Genomic DNA, 20,482 nt, shown 5'->3' with positions numbered 1-20,482 from the left:
CAAGTTAGTGCCACGTATGCTACGCTCCTCGTGTCTCGCTAGCAAAGCCCTCTCCGCCACAGCCTAAGCTAGAATGCCTTTTGTTTACAATTTCACCAGCTGAAAGACCCTTTTGAGAACAAAAAAAAAAGAAAAAAAAAAAAAAGAGGGGAAAGAAAGAAAGCTGAAGAGGCCACTATGAGGATCTAATCTATGGCTAAGACCACCCCTTGACTGGCAGTCTGTATTGCCATCAGCTGTATGCATCATGAACGCATTCGAGTTTAGATCAGCTGTCTGTGCCTTCTCCCTCATTAACATTGATAAAAGCGATGGCCTCTGCCGGGCGCGCGGCATTCCTCAGCATACCAGCTGCAGCTCTATCTTAATGCATCCTGTGGGCTTGGAGAATTAATTAGTTCTGATAGTCACCATGTTTCAAAATGATGGCTGTCATAACCCCGCAGATAAAATTACACACCCCTAGAATTTTCCACATTGCCCATTCAGACTCTCCATAGGCCACCGTTGGCTTCCTCAGATGTATGGCACTGGAAAGATTTAACTTGCCAAACCTTTTTTTTAAATCTCTTTGTTACATTCCAATTAAGTCTGTGTTAATCAAATGCAGTATTTCCCAAATATCCCCCCCCCCCCCCCCCTCCTTTCCACAGGCCTCCTCCTAGGCAACTTGATGGTTTGTGCCCCCCTTCCTCCCGCCTACAATTAGCATTCAGACGTTTCTCTTGGCAGAGTCAAAGCCTCCCTCCCCCTAGGAAGCTTTCTTCTTCTGAGCACATTTTATCTTTTCCTACCCCTCTGCAAGGTGCTTTAGCCAGTTTCTAAACAAAGAGCGAAGTGACTTTTCTCAGACATGTGGAGCTTCAAACTGTATTCAAACACCCCTGTGACAGTTTTCCTGCTGTCACTGGCTCTAAAACAAAAGCCACATACAGTAGAAAAACAGTAATTCATTTATTTTCTGCTGCTTACTTTCAAATGATCAAGTAAAAATACCGAATTTAGCTCAAGACTGCCCTCACCCTTGACATTCTTTAAGACCTCACTAATGAGGCTGCTCCCTTGGGAGAGGAGATGAGCTGCACGTAGGGTGGGATGTACAGAAAAGCAGTACCAGCTTTTATTACACAGCACTCATGAGTGTTTGGGCTGCAATGAGTGCTCTGCTTCAAAATGCTCATATTTCTTTTTTATTTCTTCCTCTAAAATGATGGTTTTATCATATGATGGTGAAATGGCTGAGCTTTGTATGAGCCTCTGAGAGCTCATCATATGCAGTTCAGCCATCCCTGTTAAGAGAGCTTCACATTCAGAAAGTTCAGGGCAATGATATACAATGCGAGTCATGTAGACAACAGTTAATTAGATTTTTTCTCTAATGCAAAAAAATATGTGGTTAACAAAACAGTGTAGAGGAAAGTGAGTGCTGCAGCCATCCTGTCTGTATCTCCACTGTTTTTTATTCACTTCTAAACTGCCCTCATGCACCAGAGGCCTGACTCTGAGAAAGAACATCTAGCTCATTGTGACACTGAAATGAGTTGTAGCACAAAACGTTGTTTTCAAAAACACCTACATAAATGAACCACTGCATTTTCTCTGGTTGGTTGACATTTTCAGCACAGAAATAGAAGCAGCAGTTTAGAGAGAGGCAGTAGGTGGATGAAGAAAATAAAAAGGCAACAAGCTCACATCTACTTAAAGTTGGAGCATCCAGTCCATGAATGCAATAGCAGAGCAGGCATAGAAGGAAGGCAGCGATACACACAAGTGTATGCCACAGCACATGGTATTTGCAGTATTACAGCACACAAAATGACTCTTACTAATCTTTTTCCCCACACTGCTTGCAATCTCAAAGTTTACAGAGGTACAAGGATGACTTGCAGCTAACACAGAGATCATCCAAGTGGCCGGGATATCCCCATGGAGGCTTGACTGGGCTCCTCCGTGTCAAATTGATCCCATCTTGCCCACGGTCACTGTCACTCCCACATTGCTTGCTGTCACTTCCCTCACACGTATCAACTTTATTTACAAAAAGGGGACCAACCCCACAGACACATTTGTATTTTTGGTATTTGTCGTCTAAGGCTTCCAAAATTTTCACCTTCTTGTAGGAACAAAAGAGGTCCAAGACCTCTCCACCACTCCAGCTGGACACAGAATGAAGCACAGCACAAAGTTAAAATAATATATCCTGCTAAAGCCAGAAAAATGTAAGAGTAGGAAAATGCAAGAGCACGAAGGTCTCAGCTGAGCTGTATAAGCAGCAAGATAACAAGAATGTGATACCCTGCCACCGTGACCCTGGAGGAGAACGGCCCCAGAGATACACAGGCTGGATGGCCAGGACAGGATACAAACACGTCAAGGGCAGGAGCCAAACGCTGGCACAGACGTGGCAATGCACAAGGTAGCACACTGACAAGTGAAACGCCCACTGGGGATCCTAGAGGTGTGTGGACCCCTCAGCACTCTGTGGCCCGGCACCACCAAGAAGAGGGGAGGAAGGACACAGGTCCCAGCCTGCAGGGACCACCACCTTCACAATTCTAAAAGCACAGGGCAAAACCTGGCAGACAGCGTGTCCTGCCCGTGCCAACAGCGTGCCAGCACCCAACACCCCCATGGACAACAGCGCTAGAGCCAGCAGCTGCCTGGTACCTCAGGCACTGGCCAGGCAATCCAGGCAGCCTCCTCCCAAGCAAGGTGCTACACCAGCTCCCTGGCTGGCTGGTGGGTACACTGCCACACTGCACAGGCTGCTTCAAGCACTGGGGTGCCACCTCCCCACCCCTCAAGTCCTCGGGGAGCCACGTCCTGTGTGTCTGCTGATGTATCAGCCTGTACTTCTGCCCAGAGTGGGGCAGGAGCTGGACAGACAGAGTCATAGTTAGAGCCTGGCACTATATTTAACCCTCAAACAAGGGGTCTGATCCCCATCACCAACATGAGGAAAGGGTGGCTGTTCCTCCAGAGCAGGGAAAGCAGCCGTCACAGCAGCTAGCAGGGAGGGGGTGCTTCCACATGAAGGGAGAGGAAGGAAAGGGAAAAAGGGTTTACTTCACACAAATGCCTATACGGGAGGTAAGAGCAGATAACAAGAGAGCTGATGTGTGTTGCTTGTTATCTCAATCTACAGGACAGGAAAGGGACGTGCTTGATTTACAGCTCCTTTCATCACTGTGCTGTCTGAAGGGGCAACAGGCAAGAAACCCAGCTGACCTCGAGCTGCTGCAGGAGCTGTCGGCTCCTGCCATCACACACACAGGGACCAGGCAAACACGTTATGCCCAGGCAGCACAGACCCTGCCCAGACAGTGACCCTGCCCACACTCCAATAAGGCACACCTGCAGAAGAGGGAGGATAAGTTTTACTCCCAAACATTCTGCAGAGAACAGGATGCGTCCATGGGCTATCATCACACAGGAGAAAAGATCCTCCAGGACTCTGCTCTTTTGGAGAAAAGTCTAAGCCATTCCTTCTGCCAGGCCAGATCATCCGTTGTAAGCAAAACTGAAGTAACATGAAAGGTCTTGACCTCAGAAAAGAGAAACGGCACTTCTCAGGGCCATACATACCGTCAGCACATACATCACAACCCCTGGCTGCTATCTGCTCTGCATAAACAAGAAGTTATTTACTTTTCTTGTCCTATAGCAGAAAGGAACAGGATCTGATGAGCACGCAGGAAACATCTTGCCCTGCCAAATCCTACTAGCAATTTTGCAGTACTTAGTTAATCCGTACAACAAAAGCAGACAAGTTTGTGTATTATACGTGTATCACCACTGAGTTCTTTAGGAAAAAAACATGGAGTTCAAGATAACAGGCTACAACTGCATCAAACATTACATTTGTGGTCTAAAGGTGGATGCAGCATCTAGCCATGACTGCAGGTAAGAATTTGGGAGAAAGCACTACATTTGCAGCTGCTGTGGACTCTTCAAAAACTTAAGCTAGCTTCAAAGCACAACTTTGTATTAAGGCACCCTTATGGAGAGCCTTCAGGTGACTGAAAAATGATAACATCAGGGTGACAAAGCAAAGCTGGCAAACTGGAGGCAGCTAAATTATTAGGTATTTCAGACATGAGAGAGGTTGCTTTCACAAGACTGACCAGAGCAGCAGCAAAGAGCAGCACTACAAAAGAGCTGAACAACTGAGAAGAAAGAGAAACAGTTTTGCTTTTGTCAAATCAAGACGTCTGTCTACTCATCCCTTCTAATCATATGCAGTAACATAGCTGAGTTAATTTTCCTCTGCTTAGCTCCAAGAAATCAGCCAAAACCATTTAATAAAAATAGCAAAAATTTTTTTTAGAAAAACCACCTTCTTATCCAGCTCACCAAAGCTGGAGGATGTTCTTTTGGCCTCCTCAAATAGTCAGTAGTATTTCTCCCAGAATCACATTCAGGAGACCCACCGTTATGTTATTAGGGCTGATAAGCCAACTTCCAGAGATCCTTTGCTCTGCCTTAGATCCGTTGAACAAGCATAACAATGACAAGCACAGCAGTTACTCCAGTCCCCTATCCATGCCCACCTAAAAGAAGAAAACATCTTCTGTCATACTAGTTCAGTGCCCTTGGTTTTGTACTGTCAACAAGCTTCAGAGAGAGGGATAAATGAACAGAGCCCTGTCAGGATATCCTGTCATTCAGTTAGGAAAGGTTTATTCAGCTTTGCAGTGAAAACTTTCAGCAAAATAACCTGCGTTTTGGAATTTTTCCTGCCCACAGGCAAGCTTCACATGCTGTATCTTCCATTCATTTTCCTTCAGGAAGACAAGAGTCCTGTTAAACTATTTGCCTAAGAATGCAGAAGAAATAGCAGCTCTAACAAAAGACCATTTTACGTCAGAATTTTAGTTCTCATGTCTGGAGGGCTTTGAAGGACAAAAATCAACTTCTTCACAATGGAAATAAATTCAGTTGTTTTATTCTTCTTGGGCTTTTTGGCTGCAGTGAAACTGTGTTTAACATCACAGGTCCCAGATGAGGTAAGAAGCAGCTTTTTATTTAAGTAATGAATTATTATATGTCTGTATTACAATATAGGGGTGGGGTTGTTTCACTGTTAGAGAGAGAACTGTTATCAGATACTGTCTCTTATAGAAGAAAAATCCACCTTAACAGTCACTGATGCATACGACACTGAATTATAAACTAAGAGCTCTGCAATTCTGTCATCTGAAATAACAGAAATGTATGTTTACTCCACATGAGAATTTAGTTCAAAGGATATGTCATAAGTGAAAAGTCTCTAAAAACGGCAAATGTGGCAAAAGACTGTAGCTGACACGTTTGTCAAAAACAACAATAGAAAACAGAATTTCTGCTAAGTCAGAAGATAAAAGCAGAATTTTTTCCATAGTGAAAATTATCCATTCCACTAACCGCAAGGAGGAAAAGGTATTTCAGATAGATAGGGGGAAAATTCTAAGGGATTAAGCTAATGGAAGTAATTGTATAAAGCCATAAATTTAAGTAAAAGGTTTGTAGACTTTTGGGGAAGTGGTGCATTTGTCATGTACAAATCCTGTGGATCTGTGGAATTTCACAAAATCTGTTTTCACCACCCTTGTAGAGAGGCAGAAAGTGTTGGGGTACATATCTGAACCAGGAGTTCAACAGCGAGACATTCACTCATCTAAACTGTCTCACAGCATGAGGCTTTAAATTACTGTGTTCTGGAGAACAAATACTTGTAGAAAAGGAAACAAAAGGACAGGGAGAAATTGTGGTGATGGGGTGGAAAGGGGAAGCCACTCAGGGGTTTTGTGGATTTTTTTGGTTGGGTGGGTTTTTTAAATGCTAAAATACTTTGAAAAGTACAAACAAGTGCTGGGAAATGCATTAAATGTACTCTGTCTCTAAAAAAAGAGCCACTAACAAATCACCTTTCTTCCATTTTCCCTACCAACAAAAAGGGAAAAGGAGGAAATGGGAGAAAGTGGAAATAACCCCACCATTCCAAAATAAATAGTGTTTTATAGCTGGTAGTAAGGAAAGGGTATAACTTATTTTCATTTTACCTTTTTGAAATCTCTTTGAATTTTCTCATTCCAAAAATGTAATTTTGTGGGGTGCCTTTTCGAGGACAACTTCTGCAATGAGATAATTTCAGCCACTCGTACCAACAGCTTTTTCACTTCTGAACCTGAATATCCTGCAAGTCCAGCCATTTGTCTGGCCTCAGGCTCTTAATGGCTTACACCGAGCACCTGCGAGGAGCACGAGTTGGTTCAGTAACGTACTTCTCTAAAGGCTCAAAAAAATCAGCCAGCGCTCTGAGTTTATGATTCTTCCACATTAACAGTACTGATTTGACTCAGCAGTAATGCTCCAAGGATTAAAGGTGCCTGGCCTGTGTGCATTTGTGCTTTGTTGGTTCTTGCTCTGGTGCTCTCATTAAGGATGGGACATTGAGGTGGCTGCGCTGGTGCTGAACAACAGGGGTTTGAAAGGCTTGAAGCATTCAACCCCCCTCGTGTTGGTGCCTCGTGAGGTCGTTTTGGATGGGAAGCGAGGTGCAGAGATGCTCTAGTTTAAATGCTCTGCTGAGAGGGCAGGGAGGCTGCTCAAGTCCTCCCAGCATGGCACTGCTCACCGATTTGGCCAGTGTCTGATCGAGCTGTGTCCACATTATACCCACATCTGGAATAAGGTCTCAGTTTTATTTCAAAGATGCTTGAAATGCATCTATGCAACAGTAAGAGGCTTTACTAACCAAATACTTTAATGTTATCTAGATCAGATTTCAACAGTACATTTATAACGACTAAAATTTGACAACTAAATAGATGTTGCAATGAACTTATAACTGGGTGATGACTGTCAAGTGGAATCCCTCAGAACTCATGAAACTTAATCTCCTTATCAGTGTCTGTGTTACATCCCCACAATGTTCACTACTGAAACATGCTGCTGTCACAAACACTGAAGGAAGGATAACTAACACGGGGAGAAACTGCTGGGGTGAGGGTTTCATCCAGGACTACTAGGCTGTAGCACATACAGAAATCCTGCACAAGGTGCCAGTGTACCCACCCAGGCCAACCACGAGCTTCTGCAAAAAGGCTGCAGCATCCCACACATGCCCAGAAGGTCCAGTACTACCTGGACGGCACAGGGCTGCATTTGCACATATCTTGTTTGGGAATCCCTGGACAGAAATACTGGAGGATTTCCATTAAGCAACACTGCCATGGGGTCCATCCTTGGAAGTGGTGGCTTGGAACACGCCCTGCATAGCAAATGACCTGAAGCTCCTGCAGCGATGCTGCTGCACAAATGGTTAACAGTCAATCTGCCAAGGCAGGGGACAAAGACGACCTTGCAGGGGGAGCATGCAGGTCCCATTCATGCCCACAGGAATTGCCCAGACTGGGTCTGACACTCCCTATCCAGGTGGGCTATTGGCAAACTGGGCAGGCTCAGGAAGAGAGCTGGGGGGTGACTCAAGGATTGGGAAAGAGGAGTTACAGCAAGGGATTCAAGAAATTATATTTATTTAGGTGCACCATAAAAATGTACTTTGATCTCAGACTCTAAGTATTCATAGGAAGGGAGTAGTACACTGTAACAGAATAGATTTCTACCTGTCACACAACTACAGAAAAGCAACAACTGGAGACTGAAGCAAAACCATCACAGACAAATCATAACAGAAGTAACACACCATGGTTTGTTTCTCCACAACTGACTATTTCCAAATTCAATGAATACTTCCTAAAAGGTCTTCTTGTTCAAACTAAATTTGATACAAGAAGCTCCATTATCCTGTATTGTGCTCCTCTGGTATAATTGTCCTTCTGGCTTTATGATCTGGGAAATTACTTAAAATATCCACAGACAACTATTAACATAATATTTTGAAATGGATGATGCTGCTAGAAGTGGCCCTTACATACACACATGCACGCAGGCACACACACAGTGGACAGGCACAGTTTTTCAAGATAAATGTTAAGCATTTCCTCATGTTGCCCTGGTAATGATTCAGACATTGCCTTAATTGACTACTCGACTGCTTAATTGAAATCCCATTTAGAGAGTTAATTTCAGTTCTATTGTGTCAGATAGGAAGTTTCTCGTGGTCGATATTGCTTGAGTGAGTTAAGACCACCTAAATGGGTCCATACTTAGAGGTAAATGGTTATCTTAGAATAGAAAATGGAGCACTTCACAGTACTTCCTCTCCAATAATTATTTCATTTATTACTTTTTGTTGGTCTTTAAGATTATATTTTGCATTAGATTATTTCTCGCCATTTGTGGATTATGAACTCACTTCTACGAATACTCACCAGGAAGTAAGAAGATGAAGCCAATGTTAGACGGAATTCATCAAAGACTGTTTCCTTTAAAATAGGTTGACTGTTTTACTAATAGGAAACAGATACTGGTTTGGTACATAGACATTTTCAAATCTATGATTTCTATAACGACAAAATACTGTTGTCACAATACCCCTTTGCCACCTTCTCAAGTATTTTGTCGGATTTTCATTCTTGAAACTGGGACCTCCACAGCAAGGGGAGTGAGCCCTTGGAGTTGAGCTAGAGGGCTATGGCCAGGTTTCCCAAGCTGGGCTGGTTCCTTCTGTGGCTTACTCTAGATCCAAAAAGAGGAGGCTGATCTTCTCAGATCTCAAATCTCAAATCTACCAGATCTGACTGCAAAGCTAGGTGTCATTCTTTTAAACCAATTTGGAAATACTGTCTGTAGTCTTTTAATTCACTGTGGTGGTGCTGATAATATGAAACAGCTTTTGAGAGGAACAAAGGCTTGTGCTGTGCTCTGTGTGCAAAGAGCCACAAGCAACTTCCTCCTCACCTTGCATTTAGTTTTGCCATTGAATGGAGAAGGCATTTGCCAGCACTTGTCTTTCTCCATCCTGCTCTGGGTTTGCACAGTAACTTCAGAACTGATGCGCTGTAGGCTGCTGCTGTCTCAGTAACTGGACTTTTAAGTCTGCTGAACTTAGTATTTATTGATAAAGCATTCTTAGGAGAAATAAGACACTCAGAATGGTTTATCCTGCAGTGGTTGGACATATGTTGTGCAGACAAGACTACTGCAAAGTCCTAATATGTGGTCTATTACCTAGTTCGGCTCCAGAGCAGGGAGCTCCTGCTGAAATGCATAGAGCTTATGGCTGTGAGTGAGAACAAAGCAGAATTACATTTGACATTTTTCAGCAGTACCACTGCAGGCAGAGTTAAAGCAACTCAGAGAAGTTTTTCCTTCTTTTTAATTAATCTTCTCATATTACAGATGAAGAAGCAATGTGACCAAAAGCTTCTCATACGAATGAAAACTCAATGTGTACCTTGCTCTTTAAACCTCGAAACCCAGTGCCCTGCTGGTTACACCAAAATTACCAACGGAACTGGGATACCAGACTGCAGGTATCTCTTCTGTCAGAGCTTTTCTGCATGAATGTTGTTCTCCATGAATTAGAAGATGTTAGTTCATGTTACAAATGCTGTATTCTATGCTATTTCCTTAAGGAACATTTACTGTTGGCTTCATTAACTCCAGAACTCAAGCTTCACTCAGAGTACCTCAAGCCTAACATTAATCAGCAAATGGTATAAGAGGAAAATAAACATTGCTATCAATGGCCTGTCAGATGTTCTTTTAAGTGATACCATAAAATCACTTCCTTGTTCATTCTGAATAATTGATATGAATTATATATAAATATTATACAATAAATATATATTATCATATAAACTATATTTAAACATAGTTTATATCATATATTCTCATATAAATAACATTTTTTAAATTGCCACATTGGGGAGGGGTGGGGGTTGAAGGGCAGGAAGATATATATCAAAACAAATCTGAAAGCTTGCCTTTCAGGTTGAAAAAAAAAAAGGAAAGCAGTATTTTAGGGAAAATGTAACTATTTTGAGCTTACTTAGCATTTAAAGAACCTTGATATTAAATAATTTTTAAAATACTATTTCAAATCAAAAGTAAGCAAAAACTGCTGTGATTAGGTTGCAGAAATAAAAAAAAAGATAAATATACTATGCAAATGAAACAGCTGCAAGGATTTTTGTAGACTCTGATGTTCAATGTATGTTTAAATGAAGAAAAAAAGGCAGATCAACGCAACTAAGCTTCAAGTACTTTGGTCTGACACTGAAAGGAGGAGAGGAGGTTAAGAATTTCATTTTTCCCCATAGGAGACTTTTAAGTACTTTACAGCAGCTCCAACTTCTTTTCCTCAGGTATTATCTAGAAATGAAAACGCACACACTCTCTTTCCTGGGATGTCGGCATCATTGTATGAAGGAATTTGAACAACCTGAGTGCTGCCAGGGACACTGGGGCCCAGACTGCATGCGTAAGCTTTTTTTTTTTTTTTAAAAAAAAATAGAATCTGAGTTGAAGCAAAGCAGTGATTTATCTTCTTTTCAGAAACTATTCCTGTGAGAACTTTGGTCCTCAGAGCTTATTAGAGGAGTAGTAATAACGAGCAGTTTTCAGCTAAAACTTAGAGGATTTGGAGAAACACATATTCCAAGCCTAATCTAACAAGAAAAATTCATAGAAAAATTCAAAAGACTCAGGGAAATCCCTTGGTTTTGAGATTTTTAGAACAAATCATTTCATTCAATGCCTCCAAAATGATTTTTCATTTAGGAGTATCTTCACAATGGATTTTTAAAACTGAGATTTTAAAACTGCAAGTTTAAATGTTTCATTTTATGTCAAAAAAACCCTCACCTGCATCCAAATCATTCACAGATCTCTTCTTTAATTCTTTTTTTTTTTTTTTTTTTTTGGATGCAGGGAGGGTCTTTTCTTTCAGCTCAACTTGGAACAGTTTTTCCCTCCAAGTTTTCTGAACTGCCCGCGTATGCTGAAGACCATTATGAAGCAGGGGTAATCAGAAGTGCCTCTCCTCCCACTGCCCCTTCCTCAGGAAAAGCCTTTCAGCATCCCCACAAGTGCATCACCCCACAGGCTACTGAGAGGGGCACCAAGACCTGCAGAGGAAGTTTTTCCCTGCCCAGACAGAGAATTTCCTTCTTTAGTTAATGGGGTCAAGGTCTGGTTCAATGTCCATGAAGTCCTTTTGTCCACAAAATAGATTAAAAAAAAAATAATTTTAGCCCAAGCTATGATTTGAATTCCAGCCATTTATCTACTAAAGCAAAATAGCCAAATCCCAGCTTCAAGCTGCTTCTGTAGAAAAGACAGGCAAATAGCTGAGTACGTAGCATGTGGTCATGTCTTCTTCTGAAGATAACTACTTGTGTGGTGATTTACCGTCTTCCTACCAAATGCAGTCTAAGTGCCTGGTACGAGGAAGGTAACTCTACATGTGATCATCACCCCATTTCAGGGTGCTCTGGGCGCCACGCAAGGGGCATTGGTGTTTCCAGAGAGGGGCAGAGCTCTCTGCCCCTGAGCCAGAGCCCTGCCTGCACCACCCCGGGCAGGAGGCTGCAGAGGCAAGGAAGCCCTCTTTTCCTTTGAACAAACTTCCTGGTCCCAAAAAGCAAATAATCAAGGTCTCAGCATTGTTTCTGCTGTCATTTGGAGGAGGAAAATAGCTCTTTGCATTATCACAGTCTCTCCAAGAACATACGACGTGCCTTGAAATGTTTGGAGGAAAGCCAGTCCTTCCTGAGGCCAGAGAAAAATCCCTGACTAGGGGTTTAATTCACATTTAGCATCTGACGGTAATGACAAAACTGGCTTTTAAATAGCACTCTGACTTCCTCAACAGATAGCTCATTCTGAAACACACAGTGCTAATGAAAGATGTTTTGTCCCATTCCCTCCCCACAAAGCGCCCCAAGCCAACCAGCCACAGAGGAATCCCTTTGGTAAAAAGTGTAAAGGAAAAAGGGAAAGGTATGGTGGGGGAAAGGTCCAGGGGGAAAAAGCACAGCCTTTTAACACTGCCAGTATCATCCAGCCACAGATACCACTGCTAGGGGAGCTCAGATGTCCCATATGTGTAACAGATGAGCTTCAGCAGGAGCTCAGCTCAGGTTCCCACTCCGGGCAAATATTTCCATGGCTCCAAAGCAAAGCCTGGGGACCAACTGAATGGTGCATGGTATGAGCAACTGAGTAAAAAACACTGTAAGAATAAAGGAAAAAAGGAGGAAAAAAAAAAGGCCAAGAGGAAAGATAATAAATTTAATTCTATCAAATTATATGCTCCAAACTACATCTCTACAAGTTCTACCCACCACTTCAGCCTGCAGGGAGACAGATGAAAAGAAATAATCCCAGAAGCTGCATTTGAAAACACTTGGGAATTAAACTAAATTAAACTATGAGGCAAAAAATCTAGTAGATTTAAGCTCTTTTGGCCTAGATATAAAGATGTGGCCTTCATACTCTGATGGTTGTAAGAGCTAAGCAGAAGCATCTCTTCCTTACTACTTTTTGGAAAACGTCCTCAAGAAAAGCAAAGGTCTCACTTCTCCCCAGTACCAGGGTGGCAGCAGGGGGCTGTGCCACTGTCACTCCAGTGTCGCGGCACTGCCTCCTGCAGCCCCACCAGCCAGGGGGAAGTGCTTTATCTGCCTGACCAAACTCATACAATATGGTAATTTGCTAAACTTCGGATAAAGCTGTCCCTTGGTGCTGGTATCAAAACAAGAGGCAACAGTAGTGAAGACAAGGGGAAGTGTAATGAATGCCAACTGCAAAAAAACCTGTTTCATCAGCAATTTTAAAGTATCCTGTCCTAGAAATTATACCATAAACTCTGAGGTTTTGCTTTCTTTGCACATCAATTAAAACATCATTGCAGGTAAAATTGTTTCAATTCAGATCACGCATTAAACAGTTTGCATCTGTGTCAGTGCTAAAGATGAAATTTACTTATCACATGGTAGCCAGAAAACAAGATTAACTAAAAGTCACTTTTTAAAGATTAAAGTATTTATTACTTTACCTCATTTCTGCTTATTCCATCTCAATTCTTAATAAGTATTTTTATTTCAACATGCATGAGACAAACTGCACTAAAATTTTCAGCTTTAAATATATTGTTTTTTCACGAGAAGTTTACTCAGATCCAGGGGACCTCACAGACTCATCATTAAGGAATAAAATAAGAAATACTAAAAGATTGGTATAAAGCCAAAGTCATCACTAAAATTAGGTGTATACATATACACACCGATTTATCTGCTCATCACTGTCCAAAACAAACTCATTTTCATGAAAACCGCCACATCACTTAAACGCTTTAAATCAGGATTAAGTTACTCAGTGGGAGCATAAATCCAGTGATGCTTATTTCCACTCACACAGAACAGAGACTCTTTATAAGCAATAAATCTACCAGTAAGGCACAGCAGAGAACCTATGAGGGCAGTAGGAGTTTGACACATTTAGATAACAACCTGCATCAGGATTATGGTACCTAACCAGAACTCCAATTGCGGGAAGGAAGGGCTTATAAAAGGGAGTTAAATCATTTCCACAGAGAGGCTGACAACTATAAAAAATGAGGATATCCCTACTAGTGAAAAAAACTGAAAGAACAACCTGACTAAAAATTACTGTAACATGCATTTCCTATAGGTGACCTTTCAGTAAAAATTTGAATATTGAAAAATTTTGGCCAAAAATTAAACTATTCTGATTCAGAAATATGTACCTTATCCTCTCCTGCTGGCTAGGGTTTGGGGTCAGATCCTGTCTCACCTGATATATCACTGCCTGTAGTCATGGTTTTAGCACCAGAAGATCTAACAAGCATAGTACATCTTCAGCACAGCAGTTTTACTAGTGACCACAGCCCACTGGACAGAAGTGGGTTATGGGATACCCAAATTTCAATTTCCAAGATCGTTTGAATCACATATCATAGTCTTATGGGAGGTAGCAGGGAAAAGGAAAAACTTTCCACATAAAGCAAATACAATTTGTGGGGAAAAGAAAAAGGCTTATTTAAACTCTAACTTAGCATCAAATATAATTCTAACAGAAAATTTTCAATCAATCAGAGCTGTATTAACACAGAGAAGCAGCAGTCAGGCAAACTCCACCTGTATCAAAAAAGCTGACCGTTTAGAGTGGCTGCAGATAGAGGGGGATCAACGGGGACAAAATCAATGTGGTACTAGAAAAAAAACTATTTTTGGTGCAATCCTTTGATTACCATCACTAGCTTAAGTTCCCAGACTAGAGAGGGTGATGCTCTCTCTGCTGAAGCTGAGATTCTAGTGAAGAGAAGAGATTCAGACAGCTGCAAAACAGCAGCCATCACTCGAGGTCCCTGCCTGGCCCTAAACCCTGCAGCCTCTGCGGTTGTCACCCGCAATGTGCAAGGGAAGCATAAGGGTCAGAGCAAGCTGGCTGGTGAGTTAAACACTGTCATTTCCAGCATGTCCAGGAGGAGCTGCGTCACCATGCAACAGGAGAGGACATTGCTCCCAGGGTATAAATGGGGATGGAACATGCACTTGTCAGGTATGTCCTTTCTTTTAAGCGAAAAAATGCAGCAATAGCATGTAAACCTTGCTAAGAAATAATGCGCATTCCACTGTGTAGATACATTAAAGGAAAGCATTTCAGAAAGAGCAGAGGTGATCTGCTTGGAGTTAATTTTTTGCTTGGATCACACTAATCTTCACACTATTATTTCTACAGATTTGAGCATGTTCGGGTTAAATTATTAAAAAGTTCTTCCATCTTGCCTTCCTGAAACAGGTGTTTTGAGTTCCTCTAATTTTTGGAGTGTGCTATTACCTATGGCTTTTTGCCCTAATTAGAAAGCACTTATACTTGGGACTATAGTCTCAACACAATGTTCCTTTGCATATGTGTTTATGCAGTGCTTCATAACTTCAGTCAAAAAGATTTAAAAAAAAAACCAAACAACTTGATTTTTTTCTGCTTCCCCCTCTACTGGTTAATCTTTCCATTACATCAAAAGCACACCTCCTGGGGACACATGAAAAAGAGACAGTGAGAAGTAGTCAGAAAATCCAACCTAACAATTGTAAGAATGATTTGGGCGTTAGGCTTGATTATGGTTCTTTATTGTGAACCTGATATTCACAACATCTGATTTGAAGTGTAAGATCTAAAAATTATTTTTTAAAAAGGCAGAGAGAGGGGAAAGAAAATCATTCAAAAGACATCTTCTAGATTGAAGTAGTTATTTCTGATTTGCTGATTGAGCCTTTTGTGTTCTTTTGGCACCTAAGGATGCTGTTTTCAGGCTGCTAAGCATATATCTATCTGTATAGAGGTAAATGAGAAACTTAAGGTTTTATCTCTGTTCTGTAATTCACAGAAAGGGTTTGGTGGGACAGCCTGTGAAAAATGTGCTGAAGACAATTTATTTGGTCCTCACTGCGCATCAGGTAAGTTTGAGCTTTCTTTATTGAAGTGGGGAAAAGAAGGTGAGTGAAAGCTGTGCTCAGACACTAAGAAATCACAGTGAAATGGGTAAAGGGTCTAAGGGTTTCTCATCAAGAGCTGCTGTCTGCTTCAGGGAACACAATGGGAAAAGAAAATAGGCAGCTACTCATTCATGGTGGGGCTGGATTCAACTCAGGACCATACAAACACTCTCAGTGTAGCGCTACAAAAATATCTTAATCTGGTCTTGAATACCTTTGTCAAATAAATTGGGGATTAGAATCATCTGTGTGTTCCTGCAGCTCTGCCTCCCTGTTAACAGATTTGTATAATATCTTTCAGTTCTGCCTGTTTCTTAAAGTTTTCTAGTATTTTATTTACCTTCCTGACCTCCACTGAACATTAAACTGACAAATTGGAAATCTGCCTGAAAAAATAATATTAAGAAATATCTCCTTCTTTAGTGGTAATATTTGTTTATCTCTAAGTAAAACTCTTTTTGTTCCCTCAAGATCTACATAAAGTTACTTCTAAAAAGAGTCATGAATGGCCTCAATTTAAATAGTCTGTATTGGTCTTTCTACACTAATCCTACACCGTAGCAGTCTCAAAAGCCCTTTTTCCAGCTGTCCACTGGATGCCAGTGTTGATACACAGAAATATAACTGAGTCAACATTTTCATGAAAATAGGGCACTTGAATGAATTCAATATCCTAAATGTAATTATTTTCCAAGAAGCTACCAGAGGACTCAACTGCATATTAATTTAAGCAATATTTTACACATCAGCTTTCTGATATTCGAGCTTCTCCAAGTTTTCTAAGCATCTATAAATACCGTGCATTTGTGACTAACTGTTTTTCAGCAATATCTTAGCCATTCCTGGTTTTTATATTAGGACTATTAACAGAGGTAAAATGCTACTAATTAATTAGTGTAATTGATTTCCATGAACACAGAATACATTTGTAAAGGGAAAAGGATACACCACATCACCACAGCTTAAACATGAAGTCAACAATACAACTCTGTACATCTTAAAGGCCTTTCCAAGCATAACTGTAAAGGGCCTTTTTAAACAGTATAATTATCATAATTGAAACAGTTATAACTATGAAGCTTTTTAAGTATACTTAAGGCTTAAAAAAACACTTATAAAAGGATCTCATAGTTGCTTGGACTCTGAATACAGCATCTTGTGTGCATATTGTGACAAGGTTTATAACCAGAAATGACAGAATATAGGAACAGGACCAGAACAAAGCCTGAGACCTACACTATGATTAATTATCCTTTCAACCAAATAAATTCTGTTTAGTGGGGGAAAAAGGTTACAAAACTCATCTCTTCTGGAGGTGTTTGAGACAAACAGAATTAAAGCAAAAATTAGCAATTTGTTAACAGTTATAAAAATGGTCTGTTACATGTTATATGCAATTTTGGCTCAAGACTGCATGTCAGATTTTACAAGTTTTATGGCATTGGCAACTAGTCAGTTTGGTGTTTATAGTGTGTGTCCTGAAGATTTTCAGATAGTATTAACAGCCTGCAGAAATCAGTATGTTATTTCCTGATGTATGCAACTGTGAGTATTGATCTTCTTATTAGTGGAAACCTATAAATTCAGGAACTCAGATCAAAGCTTGGTTTGGCCGGAGCTGTTGGCCAGGACACCATTTGCTATGGGTAACCACTAACAACGTCTTTCCAAACACCATTATTCTTCAGTAAATCCAATCCCTTTCTCCATACAGTTTGCAACTGCGTTCATGGAGTATGTGACAGTGGAATTACAGGGGATGGAAGATGCACTTGCCTGTCTGGATACAAAGGGCTCAGCTGTGATCAGCGTAAGTAGATTTTTTTCTATATAAGATATATTCAACAGCTCTGATACAGTTAGAATTGGTAGGACAAATGTCAAATTAGTCTCAGGTTAGTGACAGTTAGTCTCAAGTTAGTCACTCTAGGGAGTCAAACATAACACTGAACCTCAAGCCCTGCATGTGAGCTCCCATAACTATCATCACCTCTTCAGTTGCCAGAAAAGTGATGACAGCAATAGGATTGATGGTCCCTAGATCAGGCATACTTTGAACCAGTATACTGCAGAACGCAATGCCTCTTGCCACAGTGCACAGACACAGCTTAACCTGTCACACTCTGTCCCTCAGCAATAGCTGAATGTGAGGCCTTGCAGTGTCCTGCGAACTCCAGATGTACTGCCTCAGGCGAGGATGGAGGACAGCTGCAGTGCACATGTCTGCCCAACTACCATGGGGATGGTACACAATGTGAACGTGAGTAATTTTCATGTCCACGGAGATCTTTGTATATAACATCATTAGCATTACACAGTTCAGATATTGAGTGCGCTTTTGAACCAGATCTCACCATCTAATTGTTCTTGGGTTCATATTCCAAAGCGGCCTCACGCACAAACTAGATTCCTTCAGGATGAGACTAAACCCTAAAATGTGCTTCAAAAGCACATCGGTCCAATGCCAACAAGCTTCAGTCCATGCAATCAGACTAGTAAACCCTCTTGAAATACATAGTGTGGATACTGGGTCATCAGTGCTTACAAATCCATTCCTATCATGATCCTCTACTTGCTAAAGGTCAAACTCATAGTTTGCTTCCACAAAAATCAACAGCAGCAACCAAGGGCTTATATTTATTGAATATCTATCATGTGGCGGCTCAGCTTCATCACTAAGCATAAACTCTACAGACAAGTAAAGCTCATTTCAGCTTTCCTGGTTTTCATAAAACAAAGGTAGTATCGCTCCAGCTAGAGGTAAAAATCTACCTAAAAGTTGTCTTTATGGACTCCTTAACTTGCCATTGAATGCTCAAATTAACTGTATTACAAGAGTCCAGATTTTCTTTCCCGTAGTTACACTATGTCTTACTGCACCAGCTCTTCTTCTAGACCAATTGCAATGAAGAAAATGGTTGTATCTGATGCTGAAAGCACTATTTAGCAAATGTTGGCTTGGATCAGGCCACAAATAAAATACTTCTTATCCTGTCTGGGAATATTTACATTCAGTCCTCTTGGTCCTAACTACAGTGCCGTCCTCTCTGAATAGGCTTGAACACCATTCAAAAGCAAGACATCAGACAGTCACTCCTCAGGGAATGTGATGTTCTTCTAGTAGGCAGAGTAGACAAGTGAGATACAAAGAAATTGCAGCAACTAGGAGGATGCATGGATGTTGGTGCTCTGTCCCAGAGCCTTTAGATACTAGGGTCACCTGTGGCTTAAGCCAGTGACTTTTATATTTGACTGTCTGGGAAGCAGAGGACAAGCAGCTCCAGGCACAGCTAAGTACATAAGTGAAAGTAGCAGTGGCTGCCCCAGACTCAGCTTGGAGGCGGCATTGCTTATGGTCAGTTTGAGCATGTGAATATGTGTGCATGCATGATTCCACACTGCAACAGAAAAGGCGGCTTGGAAGAGCAAAGCTGAGCATTGCCAATTCTCTCAGTCCCAGCTGAGGGGGAAGAAAAGGGGGAAGAAAAGGGGGAAGAGAGGGGAAGAAAAGGGGGAAGAGAGGGGAAGACTGTGAGCAGCACCACCTTCTAGGTGAGTCTAGGGCCTGCCACCTTCTAGCTACATGTGCTTGACCATAACCTAAACTGTACACAAAGGTGTGAAAAGATGCTCTCCAATCACCACTGGATTTTGAACAACAGTATCCCAGCCTTGAAAAAAATTGCTTATGAAAATAACTAGTGAGCTTCCAGTTCAGTCCTGAAACTACAGCAGTGTGGAAGACTTGACTAAAGTACTTGCTGGCCAGTTTTCCACATAGCTGAATGGATGACATTATATTGTTTAATTACCGGAAAGAAAACAGTGAAGGCCTATTGTATTGAGAAATATTTTCCAACTGATCTAACTCATGTTTAAAGCTTGTACAGACCTCGTATCACGTTCCTGACCTTCTCTAGTTAAAATCCACCAGAGAACAAGGAAATAGTTGTGATCTTTTAATGAGCACATTACATGTTTTAATCTGTTTATAATTCAACTTGCCAGGTTAAGAGATCATTTCTGTTCAAAAGCAAACAGCTGGTTGCTATGTTAGCATAAACAGATTCCTCCCTTCTGCCTTCATGCCTCCACGATACTTTGGACTTGGCTGTTATGAGAAGTTTAGTCTACCCAGGCTTTGTTTGGCATGGAGGTGCTCTGGCAAATCCTTGTCTTCAATTTGAGTACTGCAGGCAACAATTCATTTACTTCACTTCTTTTTTTCACAAGCTATCAACCCATGCTCCCAAAAGGTCTGCAGTCCTAATGCCAACTGTGTTTACCTTGGACCAAATCGGCACAAATGTACCTGTCAAGATGGTTACAGAGGAGATGGTCAAGTCTGCTTACCTGTAGACCCTTGCCAGGCAATATATGGGAATTGCCCTGCACAGTCCACCATTTGCATCTACGACGGTCCAGGAAAGGTTAGTGTTATATGACATTTCTTACATCCACTACCTAAGAAATAATGGTTTCTGTCCAAAAAGAAGCCATGAGTGTATTGGGAACAAGGGAGACCAAGCTCAGCTCCTAGTTTTGACATAAACCCTGCCATTGACCTGGAGTAAGCCCCTTTACCTCCCTTCTCAATGTATGTATACCATGCTTCCCACTCTGAAAATGGGAATGGCAATAGTGTTCTTCTTCCTAGAATATTTTGACTCAGATTTGCCTCCCCAAAATCAAGGCACTGAAACAAAGCTTCTCCCAGTTAAATTTTGTCTCTCTGACCACAGGGGGCTTTATGGGACTGGTAGGTCCTTACACAGGTACCAGATACGTGCCTAAAGTTATTGTATTTAGGAAAGAAGTAATCTGTCTTTGAGGACAACTGATAAAAGGCACTGTATAAAGGCCGCATATTATTCATGCTGTTGGGAACTGGCTCAGATTTCTGTGTGTAAAACTCCCACCATCAAGAAAGGGAGACTTCAGAGGACTATGCCTTATTTGTCTAGACACCCTGAAGAGCCAAAAAGGGACTCAGTCATCCAGAGTCATCCTGCAGTTCATGGTCATATAAGTTTCTTCTCTCAGGGGTGTCTCAGTGAGCTGCATGTGGCCAG

At 41.4% G+C, this 20,482-nt stretch overlaps 1 protein-coding gene across 3 annotated transcripts in view; it reads left to right on the top strand.

Annotated features, from left to right (window-relative positions):
* The first annotated feature begins 3,777 nt into the window (after window positions 1-3,777).
* Window positions 3,778-20,482, top strand: part of STAB2 (stabilin 2) — an 88,195-nt gene continuing 71,490 nt past the window's right edge. Inside the window, exons 1-9 of one of the 3 annotated variants that reach the window (XM_055808849.1) lie at window positions 3,778-3,903; window positions 4,747-5,006; window positions 9,286-9,419; window positions 10,254-10,369; window positions 14,387-14,472; window positions 15,302-15,371; window positions 17,125-17,220; window positions 17,545-17,670; window positions 19,644-19,840. In XM_055808849.1, the coding sequence (XP_055664824.1) occupies window positions 4,923-5,006; window positions 9,286-9,419; window positions 10,254-10,369; window positions 14,387-14,472; window positions 15,302-15,371; window positions 17,125-17,220; window positions 17,545-17,670; window positions 19,644-19,840 (909 nt within the window). In that variant the 5' untranslated portion in view covers window positions 3,778-3,903; window positions 4,747-4,922. Of the gene's footprint in view, window positions 3,904-4,533; window positions 5,007-9,285; window positions 9,420-10,253; window positions 10,370-14,386; window positions 14,473-15,301; window positions 15,372-17,124; window positions 17,221-17,544; window positions 17,671-19,643; window positions 19,841-20,482 lie in introns of those variants that run through there. The other 2 variants (XM_055808848.1, XM_055808850.1) reach the window with 2 other exon arrangements.

The sequence above is a fragment of the Falco peregrinus genome, chromosome 6, assembly GCF_023634155.1.
Source record: "Falco peregrinus isolate bFalPer1 chromosome 6, bFalPer1.pri, whole genome shotgun sequence".
NCBI classification, from domain to species: Eukaryota; Metazoa; Chordata; class Aves; order Falconiformes; family Falconidae; genus Falco; species Falco peregrinus.
Note: the sequence above shows the minus strand (reverse complement) of the source record. Positions and strands in the feature narration are given on the sequence as shown.